This window comes from Onychostoma macrolepis, chromosome 03 (genome assembly GCF_012432095.1).
Source record: "Onychostoma macrolepis isolate SWU-2019 chromosome 03, ASM1243209v1, whole genome shotgun sequence".
Taxonomy (NCBI): Eukaryota; Metazoa; Chordata; class Actinopteri; order Cypriniformes; family Cyprinidae; genus Onychostoma; species Onychostoma macrolepis.
In genome coordinates, this window is record NC_081157.1 from 22,404,494 (window position 1) to 22,427,353 (window position 22,860).

At 37.9% G+C, this 22,860-nt stretch overlaps 1 protein-coding gene across 8 annotated transcripts in view; it reads right to left on the minus strand.

Annotated features, from left to right (window-relative positions):
* Positions 1 to 22,860, minus strand: part of LOC131536730 (nuclear body protein SP140-like protein) — a 34,720-nt gene that overhangs the window by 6,124 nt on the left and 5,736 nt on the right. For 3 of the 8 annotated variants that reach the window (XM_058769794.1, XM_058769798.1, XM_058769800.1), the window contains exons 3-17: positions 20,886 to 21,060; positions 20,560 to 20,760; positions 14,734 to 14,937; positions 12,523 to 12,642; positions 12,272 to 12,405; positions 9,700 to 9,756; positions 9,563 to 9,614; positions 9,311 to 9,484; positions 9,077 to 9,216; positions 8,939 to 9,007; positions 6,567 to 6,694; positions 6,366 to 6,474; positions 6,112 to 6,186; positions 5,811 to 5,936; positions 3,379 to 3,448 (exon numbers count right to left, since the gene is read on the minus strand). In XM_058769794.1, the coding sequence (XP_058625777.1) occupies positions 3,379 to 3,448; positions 5,811 to 5,936; positions 6,112 to 6,186; positions 6,366 to 6,474; positions 6,567 to 6,694; positions 8,939 to 9,007; positions 9,077 to 9,216; positions 9,311 to 9,484; positions 9,563 to 9,614; positions 9,700 to 9,756; positions 12,272 to 12,405; positions 12,523 to 12,642; positions 14,734 to 14,937; positions 20,560 to 20,760; positions 20,886 to 21,060 (1,834 nt within the window). Of the gene's footprint in view, positions 1 to 3,351; positions 3,449 to 5,810; positions 5,937 to 6,111; positions 6,187 to 6,365; positions 6,475 to 6,566; positions 6,695 to 8,938; positions 9,008 to 9,076; positions 9,217 to 9,310; positions 9,485 to 9,562; positions 9,615 to 9,699; positions 9,757 to 12,271; positions 12,406 to 12,522; positions 12,643 to 14,733; positions 14,938 to 16,912; positions 17,505 to 20,559; positions 20,761 to 20,885; positions 21,061 to 22,860 lie in introns of those variants that run through there. The other 5 variants (XM_058769797.1, XM_058769795.1, XM_058769796.1 and 2 more) reach the window with 5 other exon arrangements.

Sequence of the window (22,860 nt, forward strand, 5' to 3'; positions counted from 1 at the left end):
AAACTCACCAGACCTGAACCCCATAGAGAATCCATGTCAAGAGGAAAATGAGAAACAAGAGACCAAAAAATGCAGATGAGCTGAAGGCCACTGTCAAAGAAACCTGGGCTTCCATACCACCTCAGCAGTGCCACAAACTGATCACCTAAATTAAAGCAAAAGGAGCCCCTACCAAGTATTGAGTACATATACAGTAAATGAAGATACTTTCCAGAAGGCCAACAATTCATTAAAAATGTTTTTTTATTGGTCTTATGAAGTATTCTAATTTGTTGAGATATTAAATGTGAGCCAAAATCATCACAATTAAAAGAACCAAAGACTTAAACTACTTCAGTCTGTGTGCATTGAATTTATTTAATATACGAGTTTCACAATTTGAGTTTGAAATAAATGTACTTTTCCACGACATTCTATTTTATTGAGATGCACCTGCACATGGCTAAGCCGCAGGATTCTCGTGAACAAGCTTGGCTTGCCAGCCGCTTCTCTCCCACTTCAAAATGAATTGAGTTCACGGTTGTCGCATATACTGTGTACATCGGGGTACTCAACAGGTGGCCTGTCTGCATTCATTTTGTGGCCTGTATCATGCTGAACATTAATGTATTTTTATTACAATTTGCATTTAAAATATTAGGCAGTTTGATTTTTTTTTTTATTAGATTTTTACTCGTATATATATATATATATATATATATATATAAACTGTATTTCTAAATCAGTAAATCTGCAAATATTGTCTTAAATGAAGTCTGATGATGCAAATTGTAATTTGTGGCCCTTCGCATTTTATGTAGTTTAAATGCAGCCCGCTTGGCCTCTGAACTTGAGTACCCATGGTGTACATGTAGTACTGCTAGATGGGGGAGGGTTCACTAATAAAAAAGAAGGGGAGTTTCAGGGCCGCCCACACATGTTTGTTTATGACTTTTTACACCTTTAATAAAAATGTTCAAAATGTTGGGATGCTCCAGAAATGTTGGGATGTTTTTTAAATTTGAATAAAATGAAAACTAAAAGAATTTCAAATCACATGAGCCAATATTTTATTCACAATAGAACATAGATAACGTAACAAATGTTTAAACTGAGAAATTTTATGCACAAAAGGAGCTCATTTCAAATTTGATGCCTGCTACAGGTCTCAAAATAGTTGGGACGGGGGCATGTTTACCATGGTGTAGCATCTCTTCTTCTTTTCAAAACTCAGATGTCTGGTCATCGAGTTTATGAGTTTCTGGTGTTTTGGTCCCATTCTTGCCTGATATAGGTTTCCAGCTGCTGAAGAGCTTGTGGTCGTCTTTGATGTATTTTTCGTTTAATGATGCACCAAATGTTCTCTGTAGGTGAAAGATCTGGACTGCAGGCAGGCCAATTCAGCACCCGGACTCTTCTACTATGAAGCCATGCTGTTGTAATAGCTGCAGTATGTGGTTTTGCATTGTCCTGCTGAAATACACGTCATCTGGAGGGGAGCATATGTTGCTCTAAAACCTTGGTAACACTTTATTTTAGGGTCTCTTAACTAGTTGCTAATTAGCATGCATATTAATAGAATATTAGCCATTTATTAGTAGTAGTAGTAGTAATTAAGCACATATTAATGCCTTATTCTACATGACCTTATTCTACATCCCTAATCCTACCCAATACCTAAACTTAACAACTACCTTACTAACTATTAATAAGCAGCAAATTAGGAGTTTATTGAGAGAAAATTCGTAGTTAATAGTTAATAAGTGTTCCCTATTCCAAAGTGTTACCAAAACCTTTATATACCTTTCAGCATTCATAGTGCCTTCCAAAACATGCAAGCTGCCCATACCGCATGTACTTATGCACCCCATACCATCAGAGATGCTGGCTTTTGAACTGAACGTTGATAACATGCTGGAAGATCTCCCTCCTCTTTAGCCGGAGGACACGGCATCCGTGATTTCCAACAAGAATGTCAAATTTGGACTCGTCTGACCATAGAACACTTTTCCACTTTGAAACAGTCCATTTTAATTGAACCTTGGCCCACAGGACACGACGGCGCTTCTAGACCACATTCACATATGGCTTCCTTTTTGCATGATAGAGCTTTAGTTGGTATCTGCAGATGACATGGTGGATTGTGTTTACCGACAGTGGTTTCTGGAAGTATTCCTGGGCCCATTTAGTAATGTCAATGACAGAATCATGCCAATGATTCGTCTGAGGGCCCCAAGACCACAAGCATCCAACAAAGGTCTTCGGCCTTGTCCCTTACGCACAGAGATTTCTCCAGTTTCTCTGAATCTTTTGATGATGTTATGCACTGTAGATGATGAGATTTCTTTGCAATTTGACGTTGAGGAACGTTGTTTTTAAAGTATTCCACAATCTTTTTACGCACTCTTTCAGAGATTGGAGAGCCTCTGCCCATCTTTACTTCTGAAAGACTCTGCCTCTCTAAGACATCCCTTTTATAGCTAATGTTACAGAACTGATGTCAATTAACTTAATTATTTTTGCTAGATGTTCTCCCAGCTGAATCTTTTCAAAGTTAATTGCTTTTTCAGCCCTTTGTTGCCCCCGTGCCAACTTTTTTGAGACCTGTAGCAGGCATCAAATTTGACATGAGCTCATTTAGTGGATAAAAGTGTAAAATTTCTCAGTTTAAACATTTATGTTCTCTATGTTCTATTGTGAATAAAATATTGGCTCATGTGATTTTTAAGTCTTTTAGTTTTAATTTTATTCAAATTTAAAAAATATCCCAACATTTCCGGAATTCGGGTTGTATAATCAATGAAGCTGTACACTGCACAATGAATCTCTTATTTACATCATGTTACACTTTGTTATAATGAGAGACTCCTGAGCATGCAGCATTGAAGAAAAACTGTGGTGTTTTGAGCAGTAAGTGGATTCCAACTTAAATGCTTGGCTAATGTGTTCAAGAAAAATGTCAGAAAATGTCAGTGATTGGCTACATTAAACACTACAAAAAAAACGTTGAAAAGAGAAACCATAACTTTTACCATTTTTAGTGAAATATGAATTTTGAATAATGAAAAGTAGTTTGTGTCTGCTTATCCTATTCATCAGTGTTTGAATCATTTAAGAAGAAACTGCATTTTCTGTATTTCAATTCTGGGTTAAAAAATGAATGGACACAAAAGTACAGAGACCCTCACTGCACTGGAAAGATAGCATTACAAAAAAGATGTACTGTTAAACAGCAACTAAGTCATGTATTGCATCAATCCATTGTCCTATGCAGGACTTCAAATTTCAAAATTTTATACATTTTATATACATAGTAATGAGATCTAATGAATATTTAAAGATACTCAGATCTCAATTGTATCTTTGAAAGACCTGTAAAAGAGAGCTGTCATTGGATACTGAAGATTTTCCGGAACTCTTCCTCAAACATTCGCTTCAGCCTGGTACCCATTCGGCCAAACTCACTGTCCTTTAAAGAGCAAGAGGACAAAGTACAAAAAAAAAAAAATCTGGTAACTTGTAAAGTTAATCATCTCAACAATAATGATCAACAATGTCCAAGATATGTGTTCACATATAAGATTGCAGAACAACTTCATTTCAAAAAGCTATTGATCTGTTATTTGGTGATTTATTTACAACCCCAATTCCAGAAAAGTTGGGACGATTTGTGAAATGCCATAAAATCAGGAATATGTTATCTGTTCATTCTCTTTAACTTTTATTTAATTGACTAAAGTACAGAGAAAATATTTCCAATGTTTTCACTGACCAACTTAATTTTGTTTTGTAAATATAGACAAATTTGAGTTTGATGGCTGCAACACACTCCAAAAAAGTTGGGACCGAGGCACGTTTAACAGTGTCACATCAACTTTCCTTTAAATTACAATGTTTCATTGTTTGGGAATAGAGGATACTAATTGTTAAAGGTTTGCGAGCAAACTTTTTTTCCCAATCTCGCTTGATACAAGACTTCAGATGGTCAGCAGTCTGTGATTGTCGTTGTCTGATTCTCCTTTTCATGACTGGTCATGCATTTTCAATAGGAGAAAGATCTGGACTAGGTCTAGCACATTCACTCTGTGTCTACGAAACCACGCTGTTGTAGCACATGCAGAATGAGAGCTGGCATTGTCTTGATCTAATAACCATGGACTTCCCATGAAAGACATCATCTTGATGGCAGTATATGTCTCTGTACAATCCCAGTATATGCCTCCATGTCAATAGTACCTTCGCACATAAGCCAGTCACCCATGACGTTTGCTCTGCTACACCCCTATACCATGACAGAAGTTTGCTTTTGCATCTGTCGCTAATGAAAATCTGGATGGTCCCTTTGGTCGTTGGGACCAAGCACTCAACATTGAAATGTGGACTGATCTGAGTACAGCACATATTTTCACTGTCTTTTTGACTATCTGAGATGAGCTCTGGTTCAGAGAACCCAGCACCATCGCTGCATAGCTTTCTCTTAGAGTAACATATATTCAGGTTGCATTTCTTGATGCAGCAGTAGACTGTGGTAAATGACAGTGGTTTTCTGAAGTACTCCTGAGCCCGTGTAGCTATATTTAACACCGCAGCATGACGGTTTCTTATGCAATGCCATCTGAGGTCTCAAGGGTCAAGCACATTCAACTGAGGTTTCCTGCCTTGCCCTACACCAGTGGTTCTCAACCTTTTTCCACCGGGCTGCACTATGGTCCACGTGCAAGTCTCACGGCCGCACGCATGTCATTTACATATTACGTCATCAATACAAACAAACCAGATTTATAATATTATTTATAGCCTAAATATTATGGTATCTAAACGATTACATTTATTGAAATAAATAAAGAAATAATTCTACTCACCATTGATAAAACACCTGATGCTGTCGGGAGCTGACCAATTTTGTGAAATTCTGCTCGAAAGGAGTAACAGCACAGTGAAGTTGCGATTGTAAGTTGCAGTCTGTAAGACGCGCACGGAAGCGTGACTTGACACGCGACATTGCAGAAAGGTAGCCTTGATCCAAATATGGAAAGAACTTTCGAATTTAATAATCTGAGGTTCTCTAGAGAGATGTTTTGCAATCCGTGATCGCGTGCAGTTGCTAATGCGTGCAATCGCTTTCTTATGTGCGCTGTTTTACCGGTTTCACTTTCGCTTTCGAAATCGATCAAGTTCAGCACGGCCCGCGAATGCCCCACCTTGGCGCCGGCCCTGATTCAGCATGGTGGGCCGCATTTGAATTCGTGAAGGGCCGCGGGTTGAGAACCACTGCCCTACACAGACTGAGATTATTCTGTATTCCCTGAATCTTTTCACATTATTATATATGGTAGTTGGTGAAAGACCTAAATTCTTTGCGATTTTGCATAGCGAAATGTTATTTATGATTTGTTTGACACTTCTCTCATGAAATTTGGCACAAAGTGATGAGCCATGATCCAGCTTTGCTGGCAAAGACTGAGATGCTCCTTTTATACCCAAACATGATACACTGACCTATTACCAGTTCACCTGCTTATTGTGAACTGTTTCAAAACAGTTTAACATGGATATTCTATAACCTTTTCACTTTTATTTTGCCTCTGTCCCAACTTTTGTGGAGTGTGTTGCAGCCATCAAAATCAAAATGTGTTAATATTTACAAAATTTGTTAATATTTACATCGGTCAGTGAAAACTTTGGAAATATTTTCTTTGTACTTTTGTCAATTAAATAAAAGTTCAAGAGAATTAACAAGTCCCAGATTCTTGATTGTATTGCATTTTACAAAATGTCCCAACTTTTCTGGAAATGGGTTGTGTTATGTAACATGTTTCAGTGAATCTTACCTTATTGAATGTGCTGCAGTTGCTGAAAATGAGCTGAAAGTCAGAGACGAACTCTCCTACCGTCTGATACACGCCAGTTTCCAACTTCCACATCGGCTGAGTTATGAACTCAGAGCATCTGGACACCTGGAAGTCATTTTATTTCTGGTTTTTAACGCATTATAAATTTCAAGTCATATCTTTCATCACTTCTATTCTATTTGTAAACTATTTTAAATTAAACTAAGGCATGAAAAGAGTACAATTCTGAAGCTAGGTCACATGAAAAACACAGCAAGAAGAAAAAAGGAGTCAATCTCACTATTTGTTGTGGATCCTTAACAAACACCTTCTGGATGTCCTCTCTGTACACACATAACAGGAGGCAGTGGCAGTGCTAAAGACGACAATCAGCACACAATCACATATCCACAATTAGGCCCATAAATAACTGTTCTGTTTCTAAACCTGCTGAGCAGCCTATGTTGGCAGCACTTTAAGGCATTGAATGCAGTTACAAACTGTGAGCACCTTAAATGTTTATGGTTATCTTCTATATTAAGGTGCTGAATTTACCAATATGTACTGAGACACTGGGGAATTGAAAGCTTCTTGTTCAGACATGTTATTGGAGTCACACCATTGCTGACTTTTTCTTAACACGCAAAAGGTACAAATCCATTCCCTACAAGCAAACACACACATATACAGGATGAATGTACAGCACGCTTGCTGATTTTCTGATTTAATGATTTCTATTCTGTTTGTCTCTCTCACCCAGGTGTTTCTCCATTTATAGCTGGTAGGTGACAGTGTGAATGAAAAGCTCGTGGACACTCGTCACAACACACAAGATCTCCCTCAGAGCGACACACGTAACACTCGTCATCATTGTTCTGGGCCATCTAGTCAGAGGATGACATGACATAACATTATCATCATCACAGAAATAAGCTCAAATGCATTCTGCTCTTCTATATTACAATCTTGTTTTGATATATGGAAATCTAACCACAACATGTCTAAGTCATATTTTACTGCAAAAGGAAAAAATTGTAGCCCCAAGATTTATTTATTTTTTTCCCCCATTGACATTATTTTCATAACCAGAACAGAACATTATTTTCATAACCAGGGAACAGAAGAAAGAAACTCATCATTAAAGATTTAGAACCAGTGAAGCATGAGTAAATGTAAAATTAAAAAAAAGACAATGTAAAAAATAAACAATAAAATAGTGTTATATAAATATACTTTTTTTTCCAGTAATTTTCACGACTTTATTCTATGAAAATCATTTTAATTATCACGTACACATTAATGTACAGTTTAGGTCAAAAGTTTACATCTCCCTTTCAGAATCTGTAAAATTACCAAATTTTATTTGTATTTTACCAAAAGAAGAGGGATCATTCAAAATGCATGTTATTGTTTATTTAGTACTGACCTGAATAAGATATTTCACATAAAAGATGTTTACATATAATCCACAAGAGAAAATAATAGTTGAATTTATAAAAATGGAAGGTTCAAACGTTTACATCCCCTTGATTCTTAATACTGTGTTCTTACCTGAATGATCCACAGCTGTGTTTTTTTTGTTTAAATACAGTTGTTCATGAGTCCCTTGTTTGTCCTGAACAGTTAAACTGCCTGCTGTTCTTCAGAAAAATCCTTCAGGTCTAGGGATGTGCAACAGCGATCGAGTACTCGGCCGTGACAGCGATGATCGATCATGAAAATGATGATCGTGGAAAAAAAATTCTGATTGGTTATGGCAACACTTTGGGCGGCACCCTGAGCTCTGATTGTTTAGCTTGCAACAGCATGCGGTTCAAAGTATAGACGTGAGAAGAGAGAGAAGCTTGGCTTTGAAGTCACGTAGTGATGTCTGGGTTAGCTACATACATATCTGATTAATTTAATAGATTATGCGTTGGGATATTAACATTTATTAACATGCCGAATGCGCTGCATATTACCAATGTTTAGTTTCATGCTCAAGTTATTTGAGACGGCTGTATTGCTAAAGGTTTAAAAAAAAAAAAAAATACTGATCCTATAATAATGCAGCAGTGATTTTTTTTTTTTTCGTCATATTTGTTCAACAGTAGGCATACTACAATTAAAATTGTTTTCGTACTTCGTATGGCTTCGAAAACAGGCAGGCGATTTTAGGAATCACTTGATAATGTAGATGAAAATATAGCACAAATCTGCCATAAACATGAATGACATAAGCATTATAAAGAGAACTTTATAGGATGTGAAATCTATAGTAAACCCTGTCCTTGCCCGTGTTTCAGCGCGCTGTTGAAAGCGCATCACTCGCTATAGTGCGTAACTTAAAGTTCACTGGCATATGCATCCTTTTGTGCAGATACAAGTTGTAATGTTACGTCTATGTTATGCATCTAAGTTATCTGATTAATATCATAGGAAGTGTCATAGAACGGATTTCAGTTTATTGGCATAAAGACAGCTTTACCTCAGGCAGCAATTCGTTTTTAGATGCTTCTTTTTTAAAGGGGTCATATGATGCGATTTCAAGTTTTCCTTTCTCTTTGGAATGTTACAAGCTGTTCGTGCATAGATAAGATCCCTGAAGTTGCAAAGACTAAAGTCTCAAAACCAAAGAGATATTCTTTATCAAAGTTAAGACTCTGCCACGCCCTCCTAAAACGGCTCATTCAAACACGCCCCCACATGTCCACGCCACGATGTGGCGTAATGCTGCCCAAATGTTCACGCAAAGAAAGAAGGCGTGGTTTCATTAACCGCAGTAGTGTTGATGCAGTCATTTCAGGGAGACGCTGTGTGTTTCTATGTGAAAGCAAAAGCACTTTATTTGGCCTTCAGAAAGTAGATGCATTTAGGAATCATTAAGATTACTTACAACAGAACAGCAATGCATTTTATGGACGACCGTTTTGTGAACCTAGGAGAGGAGGTAATTCTGACTTTGCTATGACAATCTTGCATTTTGTATGATCCCTCTTATTTTGGTAAAATAATTAACATTTTGTAGATTCTGAAAGGGGGATGTAAAATTTTGACCTCAACTGTACACATTTAAAAGACTTAATATCATAAATTATTTTTATGATAACTGCTTATGATAAAATATTTCAGGTAGAGATGTTTCTCACCACGTCTTGCTTTAGAGTGCTGCATTTCACACATTCACAGAGAAGGGAATGGATGTACAGGATCTGTTTCTAGAAATTACAAACAAATACATAATTAAATAATCATACTTTTTATATGCTATCTCTCTCATTTGTTACCTTGAGTAAAAAGTTGAGTGTTTTTCCATGGCACAGTATATCTTTCTTCCAGTGTCCATCAGTGAGAGTCGGTTCCTGCTTTACAAATTCCTCTAGAGTGAACCATCTTTCCTCTGTACGTATACACTTCCCACGACTCCCTGGAACACAACATACACATAAACACTTCCACTCAAACCTTCGACACAGACAAAACAAACTGAGTTCTGCACAAAAATCAGTGCAATACCGTACCTAATGCAAATCTGTCTTTGTACAGAGTCCCAGTAAGTGAAACACAGGTGACTGGTAAAGAGGGAGCCTGGAAAACAGACAGATCTGCAATGTCGTCTTCTTCCTCAACTCTCCCTCTAAACTCTGTTCCTCCTCCTTTCCCTCTCTGTTCCTGGAAATCTCCTGTTTCTGAGTCTTGAGGAATAAAACACATTACTGCATTCAGACAGACAGCAGAGAGCGTGTGAATGAGCGAGGATGATCGTTACTCACCTTTACTGGAGCTCTTGTTAGAACTGACTGGAAACCTCTCATTCGTGTTCTGCTGGAAGGAACAAAGTCACTTAATGAATGTCAAATGAAAAACAGGAAAAGCAAAACCTGACATTGCACATAGAGAGACAACATACTTTTTGAACACAGGTTTTCTTTCTAGTCTTCCTCTGTGGACACTCAAGATGCCCCTCCTGAAAAAATGAGAAATTAAGTGATCACATGTATATCAGGGGTCTGCTGTATTTAATATAACTACATATTTACCTTATGTTATAAACTTAAAGGGTTGATACTAGGGCTGGGTACTGACACAAATTTCACATTTCGATTAGATGTCTATTCACAAGCTTACAATTCAATTTGATTCCAATTTCGATTCAATATTGATTATTTTGGCTATATATCAGGTACAGTACATGGCAAATTTTCTCAAGGAAAAGAAAAATCTCTGAACTAATGAAAAACAGCGGAAAAGCAAAGCCTGACATTGCACATAGAGAGCATTGCACATGAAATGCTACGTTACATTTTATTTCCACGCTGTTTTGTTGATGTCTTTCCGCGGTTGAAACACTGATTAAGCAATTACATGAGGCATGAAATGTTCAGTCATGTTTATTCGCGTTAAAACTAGTAGTACAGAGGAAGGAATGATCACGTTCACTCGCGCTCCGCTCTGCACAAGTCTGCGGCGTGTCACGGCTCAGACACGGGAATCAGAGCTGATCGCGGCCGCTTGAGTCAATGCTTGTGTTGGGTTTATATACCAGCATGTTTCCGAACCGCCCGAGAAGCGGCTCTCCGAGCCGTTTATACAACGATCTGTCATGCCACATCAAAGATTGTCAAAACACCATTTATAATTTGAATTTCCTGAAAAAAATAAAAAAATAAATAAAAAATACTGTATTGGAAACGGTTTGGTACGAACCCGTGTACCGTTACACCCCTATATATACATTGGGGGAAAAAATTATTTGATTTTGTACGTTTGCCCACTGACAAAGGAATGATCAGTCTATAATTTTAATGGTAGGTTTATTTGAACAGTGAGAGACAGAATAACAACAAAAATATCCAGAAAAACGCATTTAAAAAAAGTTATAAATTGATTTGCAATTTAATGAGTCAAATAAGTATTTGATCCCTTACCAATCAGCAAGATTTCTGGCTCCCAGGTGTCTTTTATACAGATTAGGAGCACTATCTTAAAGGGAGTAATCTCAGCTTGTTACCTGTATAAAAGACACCTGTCCACAGAAACAATCAATCAATCAGATTCCAAACCCTCCACCACGGTCAAGACCAAAGAGCTGTCCAAGGATGTCAGGGACAAGATCGTAGACCTACGCAAGGGCTACAAGACCATCGCCAAGCAACTTGGTGAGAAGATGACAACAGTTGGTGTGATTTATTTGCAAATGGAAGAAACACAAAATAACTGTCAATCTCCATCGGACTGGGGCTCCATGCAAGATTTCACCTCGTGGAGCTTCAGTGATCACAAGAACGGTGAGGTAATCAGCCCAGAACTACACGGGAGGATCTTATCAATGATCTCAAGGCAGCTGGGACCATAGTCACCAAGAAAACAATTGGTAGCACACTACGCCGTGAAGGACTGAAATCCTGCAGCGCCCGCAAGGTCCCCTGCTCAAGAAAGCACATGTGCAGCCCATCTGAAGTTTGCTAATGATTCAGAGGAGAACTGGGTGAAAGTGTTGTGGTCAGATGAGACCAAAATCCAGCTCTTTGGCATCAACTCAACTCGCCGTGTTCGGAGGAGGAGGAATGCTGCCTATGACCCCAAGAACACCATCTCCACCGTCAAACATGGAGGTGGAAACATTATGCTTTGGGGGTGTTTTCTGCTAAGGGGACAGGACAACTGCACCGCATCAAAGGGACGATGGACAGGGCCATGTACCGTCAGGGCATTGAAGCCAGCCAGGGCATTGAAAATGGGTCGTGGATGGGTATTCCAGCATGACAATGACCCAAAACACATGGCCAAGGCAACAAAGGAGTGGCTCAAGGGAGGGTGGGAGCTGAAGGTTTGAGTTGCCAAACGTCAGCCTCGAAACCTTAATGACTTGGAGAGGATCTGCAAAGAGGAGTGGGACAAAATCCCTCCTGAGATGTGTGCAAACCTGGTGGCCAACTAAAAGAAACGTCTGACCTCTGTGATTGCCAAGTCATGTTTTGCAAAGGGGTCAAATACTTATTTGACTCATTAAAATGCAAATCAATTTATAACTTTTTTGAAATACATTTTTCTGGATTTTTTTGTTGTTATTCTGTCTCTCACTGTTCAAATAAACCTACCATTAAAATTATAGACTGATCATTTCTTTGTGAGTGGGCAAATGTACAAAATCAGCAGGGGACCAAATAACTTTTTTCCCCCACTGTATATATATTTCTAGCTAATTGTAATTTAACCTTTGAAATTTAACCTTTAAACCTTTTAAATTATGACTAAAATTTTACAGAGAGTGGGAAAATAGTATATACAGATAATGTATTGACATTATAATATATTAAAAAATATTTATCAAGACAGTAAAAGTTCATTAAATATCTAAATAAAAAGTATTTGTGCAGTGTACTATAAGTTTAAAGCAAAACCAAGGACCATTTCCAAATCCTTGTTTTTAACAAATATCCCAAGAATCCCAATAATGTGTAACTGCTTGCATTATTTACTTCTATGAGTTTTTTAAGCGTAATGTTTCTGCAGCGGATGCTGGTTTTCCAGTTTTTGCACTTTTCCTTCCCTGCAAACTTCTCAAAAGCAGTTGGGGTGAACCAGTGTCCCTGGGACAAAATACACTTCTCCCCTACAGGAGACAAGGATAGGATGCATTCAGACCAAACAATCTGCACAAAAATAGTATAATAAATAATGCTGTAATCAAAGTAAGAGAAATGATAGCAAAAACTCAGTGATGGTGAACCTTCAAGCAGTTTGTCCCGATAGAGAGTGCCTTCTTTATCCCCACAGGTTACAGGCAGCTGAGTTTCATGAACAGGCCATGTCCAAATCTCCTGCTTGTCACCTTTCTTCACAGGAGATGCTGAGAAAGAGAGAGAAGACGACACAGATCAGGAGAGAGTGAAAATACAGGAATAGTACATCAGGTGTGCAAGTGTTGTTGTGATACTGTTATAGTTTTTTTTCTATTATTATTTAGAAATAATTTTTTAGTTTTATATTTTCTTAATTTAAAATTTTAGGTAAATGTTTAGTAATTTTGTGGGGTTTTTTCAGTTTCATCTTGGACTGCCTGAGGGTGAGTACATTTTCAGAAAATTTTCATTTTGGGCAAACTTTTCTTTAAGGTAATGATAAACTGGGCAACATTTTTAAGCAATGCTGCTGGGCAGACTTTAGATTGGTTGTGGGCCCTGTATCTCACCTGGTTGCCCGTTGACAGCAACATTGTCCAGGAACATTGCTCAAAAAGTTGCCCTGTGTATCATCACCTTTAATTGTTTCAGTTTCAGTTATTTTAGCACACATAGAACTAAATGAAAATAAGAAATGCTTCCTCTGCAACTATTTGAAATAAAATGTTATATATATATATATATATATATATATATACATACAGTATATGTTATATTATTTTAGTTTACTTTGTAAGGGATAATCAACGGCTAGCTGTGCATTAAACGATTTGAATGCACGACGTGGAGGCGAAGAACCGCCCGACGCGCAGCTGAGGTGCATTCAAATCGTTTAATGCACAGCTAGCCGTTGATTATCCCATTTATGCCATGGTCATTTGACAGCATTCACATATTAAAGATGTTAATAATATTTGCGCTGCAATATTTGACAGGAACGATAAAAATGATGGTTATTTTCGTTTGTATTACTATTCAACTGTAACTGTATGTTACTATGGTTGGAAGCGCATTAATATAGAGTGTGATTAAACTGACCTGGAACTAGAGGTCTGCATTCCCGCGGCTGTCCAGATTTCTTGCGACACGGGATTAAATTCCCGAATAAAACGGTTGCGGTCGGTAACTCTGGTGCAATTTGAACGGGAGCGGGCGGTCTAGCAATATCCCGTTCCCGACGTCTTTTCAGAATAACATATCTGCGCTTTATTCAAGCACCGGTACAGCCTGCACGGGACTGTTATGCACGCGCTGCACGCATGAAACAGTGCTTCGTTTTATTTGCGAGTGTCTGTGTGCAGCATGTGCATAACGATGCTCAGAGCAGGCTAGCCTACCGGTGAATATAGCCTACGGCCCGCAGACAGAACAGGCAGGTTGTCGATGAGTGACAGAGCAGAATAAAGATGGAGCAAAGTGTGGATGCGCTGTCCTTGAAGAGCGCTCAACTCGGTTTTGTTTATATTTTGCTTAGCCTATAATTTTAAATGACAGATGTCGAATTTATTTATTTATTTATTTTTCTTCCGCGACACTTTTCCTAGGCTACTGTGTTTACAGCAAGATGTTAAACGAATTTAGTATTTTGACAAGACGAATAAAATTATAATAGGACATTTTTGTACAACCTACATTTTTATTTCTCTGCGACACTTGTTCCTATTGTGTTGTGAAGGTTAAACGAGTTGTATCCTGACAAGACGAATAAAAATAAGGAATACAATTTTTGTACATTTTTATTTTCTCTGTGACACTTTTTTTTCCTACTGTGTTGGCAGCAAAAATTCGTTTAACATTTTGCTGTCAATAAAAGACTCTTAACGACGAAAAAAATAACAAATACAATTTTGTGCAGACTCCACTTTTATTTGTTAGCCTATCTGTCTTTCTTTCAGTAGAGGAAATTTAAATGTGTGATTCTGGAAACGAGATCTAAATTTAGCGGGAACGGTCGGGTCGGGAAGAAAATTATTCAAAGCGGACAGCGGGTGAACAAAGAGTAAAAATATCGCGGGAGCGGGCGGGTGCGGGAAATAACCTCGCGGGAGCGGGACTTAAAACACAGTCCCGCGCAGACCTCTACCTGGAACTACCTGTGCAGTTCAACGAGTTTAATCAACACCTGCCAGCCAATCAGAATCGAGTATTCAGACAGACCATGGCATAAATTGCAAGTAACACATTTTTTTTTTCTGGTTTAGTTTTAGTGTTATTTAACCGTGAAGAGAACTTGGATCTGCTGTAGTTCAGGGACTCACAGAATGAGGGTTTTTTGTCTGGTTTCTTCTGACTCGGTGTGAAAGCAGAGAAAAGGTCAGGATCATCACTATCCTCACTGCTGCTATCATCTTTACTTGTCTTTCTTTTGTAGCTCTTCAACTTCCCTTTCTCTGCCTTTCCTTCCCTCTCCTCCTCAGTCAGTGTCTCAACATCCGGAGGTTCCTCACAGAGTTTGAAAGTGCCTGGGACAAAGAAAAGAATAAAATGATACTGTACATATAAATGCATTCTTGCTTTATCATTGCATAGCAATCTATTATTGCAGCGTGAGCCTCTAGATAACAAAACATAAAGCTGATAATAATCAAAACTGCTGACTGTCCAGCAGACTGCTTCTGAGCTGTTGTTATTTTATATATATATATATATTTTATAATGATTTAGTTAAGGTTTACCTTATTGCAAGTAACAAAAATGTTTAATAATAATAATATTTTTGGTGACACTTTAGAATAGGGAACACTTATTCATTATTAACTATGACTTTTCCCTCAATAAATTCCTAATTTGCTGCTTATTAATAGTTAGTAAGGTAGTTGTTAAGTTTAGGTATTGGGTAGGATTAGGGATGTAGAATAAGGTCATGTAGAATAAGGCATTAATATGTGCTTAATTATTAGTAATAAACGGCTAATATTCTAGTAATATGCATGCTAATAAGCAACTAGTTAAGAGACCCTAAAATAAAGTGTTAGCATATTTGTTTTTTCTCAAACAGCCATAAGATCTGATATCAGATCAGATGAATGTGTAATATGACACATTTGCTTTGAACTATTTTTATTGTAATATCAGTTTGATTATTTTGATGGTACCCTTTAGACAGCTGTTGATAAGTAACTCTGCAACTACATGTCAACTAGCAGTCATTTGGAGTATTAGTAGTATGTCTGCAAAATATATGCTAACACTTTATTTTGATGGTTCCCCAACAGAAAAACTGACTATAAGTAACTCTGCAAGTACGTCAACATTCTACCGACCCTAACCTTAACCTAAGCCTACTAATAGTCTAATGAGAGTTAGTTGACATGTTGCAAAGTTTCTTTATTCAGTAGACTAAGGGGACCATCAAAATAAAATGTAACCTAACATAAACATTGTATTTTTTTTTCAGTAGAAATGATTAATTAGCTCACATCAAAATTAGTATTAGCCTCACAGGGAACACTCAAATAACACTCCACACCAAACCACTTACAATATGTAGTAAGATACTGTGCAGATCTTAAATAAACACCATCAAGATATAGCCTATAGTCCATTATAAATGTAAAAGTAGATTTAATATGGTGTTCATTGTGTGTTATAAATCCATCTTAAAAGTTATAACCACAAATGAGTAAACAATGTATTACAATTGTTGTTATGATTATTTATAAGATGATATAACATATTATAATGTTTTTTATAATACATTATGGATTCATTATAATGCCTTAAGAATACCCTTATAATGCATTATAAATATGGGCTTCATAGAAAGTGTCACCAAACATTCTTTGTACCAGACCTGTACAGCTCACACACACAAAAAAAAGTGTGTATTTTTTAACTTTAATGTGCTATTTATTTGATTTGACCCTTGAGGTAACTAAATTATGTACATTTTAGGTTACCTGAGAAAACATTTTTTTTTACAGTAGGCTATAATACACTGCCGTTCAAAAGTTTGGGATCAGTAAAGTTTTTAAAATAAGTTTCTAATGCTCATCAAGGCTGTTATCTATTTGAAATATTATTGCAATTTAAAACAAAAGTTTTCTATTTTAACCCTTTAAGACCCTGTCATCGTCAGAGCACACTTCCACATAAATTCAGCATCTGGCTAATATTCGCGACCTCAACCATATTCTCAAAACTGTTTTCAATTACTTCAAAATCAATATTTTGATCACTGGCAGCTTATTCACCACATCCACCATCAAATGACAGTGACATTTATATTTCATTGCGTACAGTAATTGCTCTGCAGTAAAGACATTCAAACCAGTTCGTTTGGAATGATATTCGTTTGTTTTATGCCTGCGGTAATTATGTGTGAAACATCACGCCATCATTGTGTATCAAACAGTGCCACCTCGAGGAATAAAGATGCATTGCACATATTGACTCATCAGATATGTAAATATAGTTATGCAGGAAAAAAATACTTACACATTTACATACCTCGGGTCTCTAGCGACACTTTTTACAAAAATTAATCAGAAAACAGGCATTCTTCTTTTTTCTTTCTTCTTGTTATGTTGTTCATAATGTATAGATTGAGGAATACTAAGAATGAAAGTTGATGTCTAATTTTAAAAATGAAGGAGGGAGAGGGTAGAGAATGATGTTGAGAGGTATGCATTTAAGGGTTAATGTACTTTAAAATGTAATTTATTCCTGTGAAGCAAAGCTGAATTTTCAGCATCATTACTCCAGTCTTCATGGTCACATGATCCTTCAGAAATCATTCTAATATACGAAACTGGACAAGTGTAACTGCATCTGGTTGTTGAAACCACATATGCTAATTTTACTCCTCCCAAAATATTAAAATAATAAACGTCCGTTGTTCCATCACAGGAAAGGAGGAGGCCAGACCAAGTTGAATACACTTCTGAACACCTCTTACCCTCATCTACCCAAGAGAAAATCTACACAGGTCCAGCCCCTACCATCCCCTACCTAACGTCTTCCGACCCTAGGGAGTTTTCAAGACTGAGAATTGCCTAAGAGAACATCCTGCCTGAGATGCCACAGAACGTTTAAAATTTCAAATCCTCACAGACCATCTGAAATTGGAGGAAGCCCTCCTGGTGGCAGACTCTTACAGAAATTCCAGATTTCCCTTCACCAACACCATGAAAGCGCTGGATAAGATGTATGGTCAACCCCACCAATTAGCCCTGCAACGAATCGCTGAACTGATGGATGGAGCTAATATATGCAGTGGAGATGTAAAGGCCTTCAGGATGTTCGGACTGCAGGTGCGCTCGCTTGTAAATATGTTGCAGCAACTGGGCCACTGTAACGGGGCTGACGGCAGTGAGGCAGGGAAAGTCCAAGGCTTAAAAAGAGTGTCTAATGGGTTTCAGCTGTGCAATGTGTAATCTGTATCAGCTGTGTGATCTGTGCGATGGATGATGGGAAATGTAGTAGATGGTGAAGTGCAACAGTAATGTGATCAGTGCAATGAATACTGTGGTGAGTGAGTGACCTCTGGTGGTGAGTGAATGGAAGTTACAGACCAGATTTGTGACAGCCACAAAGTACTGTAGAGCTGGATTGTGGGTCACATGTGTCTCGACTCCCGAATAAATTGCCACATGACCTCAGATCGAGTTTCAAGCAGTACACCCACCCTTTGCAAGTCTCTATTCCCACCTTGTTGGACTTCGCTGATTGGCTGGAATATGAGCTTCAAGTACAGGAAGACAATAGCCAGTATGCTTGTTACCCAAGGCAGGAATTTTCAGTGCGTGGCAGAGAGGTGAGAAGAGAATCTAAGCAGCCTCGCAGACCGACCACCGTTCTACTTGGTACTGACAAGTCACATTCCACACCAACGTCGTCAGCCACGTCTAAACCAGCTTCAGTCAGAGAAGAGAAGGTGTGACAATAATAAACATTATCTGAATGGCTGTGACAACTTCAAGCTTCTTAGCAAATACCTGAAGATAGACTGGATAAAGACAAAGAACCGATGCTGGCATTGTGGTCGTGGACATCAAGCAGCTAACTGCAAACTAAAGACTCTCTGCCCAACCTATAACAAGAAGCACCTTTTGGTACTGCATGATGTCAATGACCAGGGAAAGCCATCTCAGCCAAGTGCAGCTCCTTCCAGTGCAGTTTTATATGTTTACCGCCCAACCTCCGGCAGTAAAGTGCTGCTCAAAGGGCCTGTTTACACCTGGTCACTTCATGCGTTTTCTCTGATCGGATATTTATCTGATTTGTTAAAACGTTTCCATTTACACTTGGCCACATAAATGTGTCTTCGCAAAACGGATATAAATCTGCTCTTCAATTCCCACACTATATGCAAATTTAACGGATTTCACGTCAATGAAAGCAATAGATATGCGCTGCATTTTATTCATTATCAGCTCATTTCAATATCAGAGACCGCAACAGGAGAGCGCGTGACATTAGCACTGGAAAGATAGGTTACTCACTACTTTTAATGAAGATGATTGTGTGTTGATTAGCATAGATAGTTGATTATCTGCAACTTATTTTCAGTTTCATTCGCGGCAGTTTGTGTGTCGGCTTGCTTAAGATATACTCAGCTACTCATCTGTGGTGAGTTACTTGTTGCATTAGCGCTGTCATAACTGACTATAACATACCATGCAGCCTATAAACCGCTCACACACGTTTATTATTTTAATATTTTGGGAGGAGTAAAATTAGCATATGTGGTTTCAACAACCAGATGCATTTACACTTGTCCAGTTTCGTCTGGAATGCGGCCCCGACCACCTCCTGAAGTGGTTTGAGCGATCGGATTTAAATGCGTCTCGAAAGCGTTTCGGAGGGCATTTACACCTGGTCTTTTCAGGATCAGATAGCTATCCGATCAGAAAAAAACGCACGAAGTGACCAGGTGTAAACAGCCCCTAAGGCAGAGGCGCGGGAAGTGGGGGTGCTGAGGGTGCTGCAGCACCCCCTGTTTTTTTCTGTGGGCAACTGTTTAATTGTTGGGAATATAAAAAAAAAAAATCGGAGTGTCTATTTAAGTGCAAATAGCCATGTTGTTGGAAGAGGCTATTTACACTAACTCCACCCACAAACGTATGGTTAGGATAGTCAAATTTGCAAAAGAAGGTAGTTGCTTGTTAGATTCAGTGGCGCAGATGGTAAAGCGTGTGTTACGCTTCTTTTGACACGATCGACCGGGGTCCGAATCTGCCTTTTGGCGAACTTTTTTTCTACCTTTTTAAATTTCAAATCACATCAGAAAAGCATTTATGTTTTAATAAAAATGAAGGAAATAATAAAAAAGTTGAAAATAAAGTATCGGGTAGGGTTAGGGTAAGTGTAGGGAGAGCTTTTGTCCCAATAAGGTGGCATCCATTTAATAATTTGAAATAAACTTAAAAAATTACACTCAATAAGTTATTGCATACTATTTTATAATGTATTACAATGCAGAGGTGCAGATAATTGCCACTATTTGCAATAAGTAATGTTTTTCTCTAATAATGTTTTTCGCCACAATTAATCACCCTTTTATTCAATATTTGCAATAAGTAATTAGCAGGATCCTGCTATTTTAACATAGAATAAATATAATCTAAAGCTATTTGCACTGTGTAAATAGCATATCACTAAAGAATAATACTGCTATTTTCACTTAAAAAGAAAATAAATAGCCTCTATCGCAACACCCCCTCCCCCACCCCCCGCGCGTGCGTACAGCACCCCCAACCTAAAACATCTTCCCGCGCCCCTGCCCTAAGGTGTTTGTGGGGACCAGAGTGGCAGAGGTACAGGACTTGACTGAATCTGACACCTGGCGTTATGTACAGTCTGCCGACAACCCTGCAGATGCCATTACAAGAGAAAAGTCTCCCTCTGATCTCAACAGAGAAAGCAGATGGAACCAAAGCCCAGCATTCCTCAGACAAACACCAGACCGCTGGCCAGAGATAGACAAGTTAACTTGAGTTGGACAAGAGTAGTCAGCAATTTTTTTCAGTTAAGGTTTACATTATTACAAGTAACAAAAATATTTTTTTTATGGTTTTAGTTTTAGTGTTAAATTAACTATAACCCTGAAGAAAACTTGGATCTGCTGTAGTTCAGGGACTCACAGAATGAGAGTTTTTTGTCTGGTATCTTCTGACTGGATATGATAGCAGAGAAAAGATCAGGACCATCACTATCCTCACTGCTGCTATCATCTTTACTTGTCTTTCTTTTATAGCTCTTCTTCCCTTTCTCTGCCTTTCCTTCACTCGCCTCCTCTGTCAGTGTCTCAACATCCGGAGGTTCCTCACAGAGTTTGAAAGTGCCTGGGACAAAGAAAAGAATAAAAACGTACTGTACATATAAACGCATTCTTGCTTTATCATTGCATAGTAATCTAGCATAGCAGCGTGAGCAAAACATAAAGCTGATAATAGTGAAAACCACTGACCATCCAGCAGACTGTTTTTGAGCTTGCGTAGCGCTGGGTACAGCTGCAGGATATGATCTTCAAACACACAGCGCCAGAACTGATGCATGTCCTGAGGTCTATTTTTCTCCAACCATTCCAGAACCTCATAGAAGCCCTTCTCCTTCTGCTTACGAGAACGCATCTTTTTCACTTTCTACAGACAAAAACAGAGAGTAAGACATAAAGGAAGATCAAACCCTCTTTGCAGTATTGCGCCCGTTGAAGGTGGTTTTTTAGATTATGACGCTATGTCGCTCTGTCTCTATGTCACGCCAGTTCACGCCGGAGACTGCTAGCAAGTTTCCTGATGTAAGATGCACTTGAAATCATGATTTGTTTACGTTCATTAACAAAAGCAATGTTTCCTGCTGCTGTTGTTTTAACACGGTTTTAAATGTGCGGGCACAACAAAATTTTGTGGGCAAAACCCGGTCATTGTCAATAGCTGAAGCACATTAGTCACGTAAGTTACTTTAAATCAAGCAGTTTATGTTGGTCAGAACGGCGAAAACGCGTTGAAAACTGATTTAAAATCGACAACCTTTTCCCACTTTCACACGAAACTCTTGAATTTAACACGTGAAATTTTGCCAAGCAACGGTAAATGTGACCGCACTTTTAGACTCTGTATTTTACTCTGTTTTTGTCGATAAAGAAATGGTGCATGCAATGTTCTTTATTTAGGCTTACTATGTCGAAAGTAGGGGTAGATGATTTTTAAGTTTGATGAAATGATTAGCAATAAGTGATAAGTGCCACTGGTGCAGACTAGCTAGCTTACAATATCTAAATTTGCTAACATTACATCAAATAAGTGGCTAACATAATGTCTAACATTATGATTATTACACCGCAAATGAACCAATCAGAAGATGGACCATTTTCCATGTTCACTATTCAGGTAAGCAGTAAAACACATACTAAATCATTCATTCATACCAAATCAAGCATTTTTAGTTTATAAACTTTATTTTATATTTTAGCATTATTTTGATCTTTTATTAGGTAGAAGACTCTCTATTGCAGTCCCACATGACTAGGAAGGTACACCTAATATCAGTACACAGGTGGGTTAACTACTGTAGGAAGGAGAAAGATCATCACATAGTGCGTTTTTGTCTCAAACAGCTACCCCTTCACTGCTGAAATTGACTATATCCTCAATTTGAGTCTTTCTCTCTCTATGGATGTCAGCTATTTTAGACAGAATTTAGGATATGTAAGTATTAAAATTAAATCTGGCATTATTTAGTTTACAGTTCAGCTGAAATGTTTGAATATGTTGACAAGATGTTACTTACAGTCATGGCCAAAATTATTGGTACCCTTGGTAAATATGATCAAAGAAGGCTGTGAAAATTAATCTGCATTGTTAATCCTTTTGATATTTTATTTTTAAAAAATCACAAAAATCTAACCTTTCATTGGATAATAAGAATTTAAAATATCATTATGAAATAAATATTTTTCTCAAATACACATTGGACACAATAATTGGCACCCCTAGAAATTATTATGAGTAAAATATCTCTGAAGTATATTCCTATTCATATTCACAATTTTGAGCAAGAAAAATTCTCCTAGCTCATCCAAAAACAAACTCTCAGACACGACTGGAACACGACTGGAACTTCAAATGGGACTGGCTTCTATGGTCAGATGAAACTAAAAAATGAGCATTTTAGCAGCAAACACTCAAAATTGGGTTTGGTGAACACAGGGATAAAAAGTGTACAATGAAATATACTGCTGTATTTTTTGATGTTGTGGGACTATATTTCTGCTGGAGGTCCTGGACATCTTGTTTAGACACATGGCATCATGGATTCTATCAAATACCAACCGTACAATAATCCAAACACAAACCTCAAAAACAACACAAATGTGGGTCACGGAGCACAAAACCAAGCTTCTGCTGGCCATTCCAGTCCTCTGACCTGAACCCTGTAGAAAA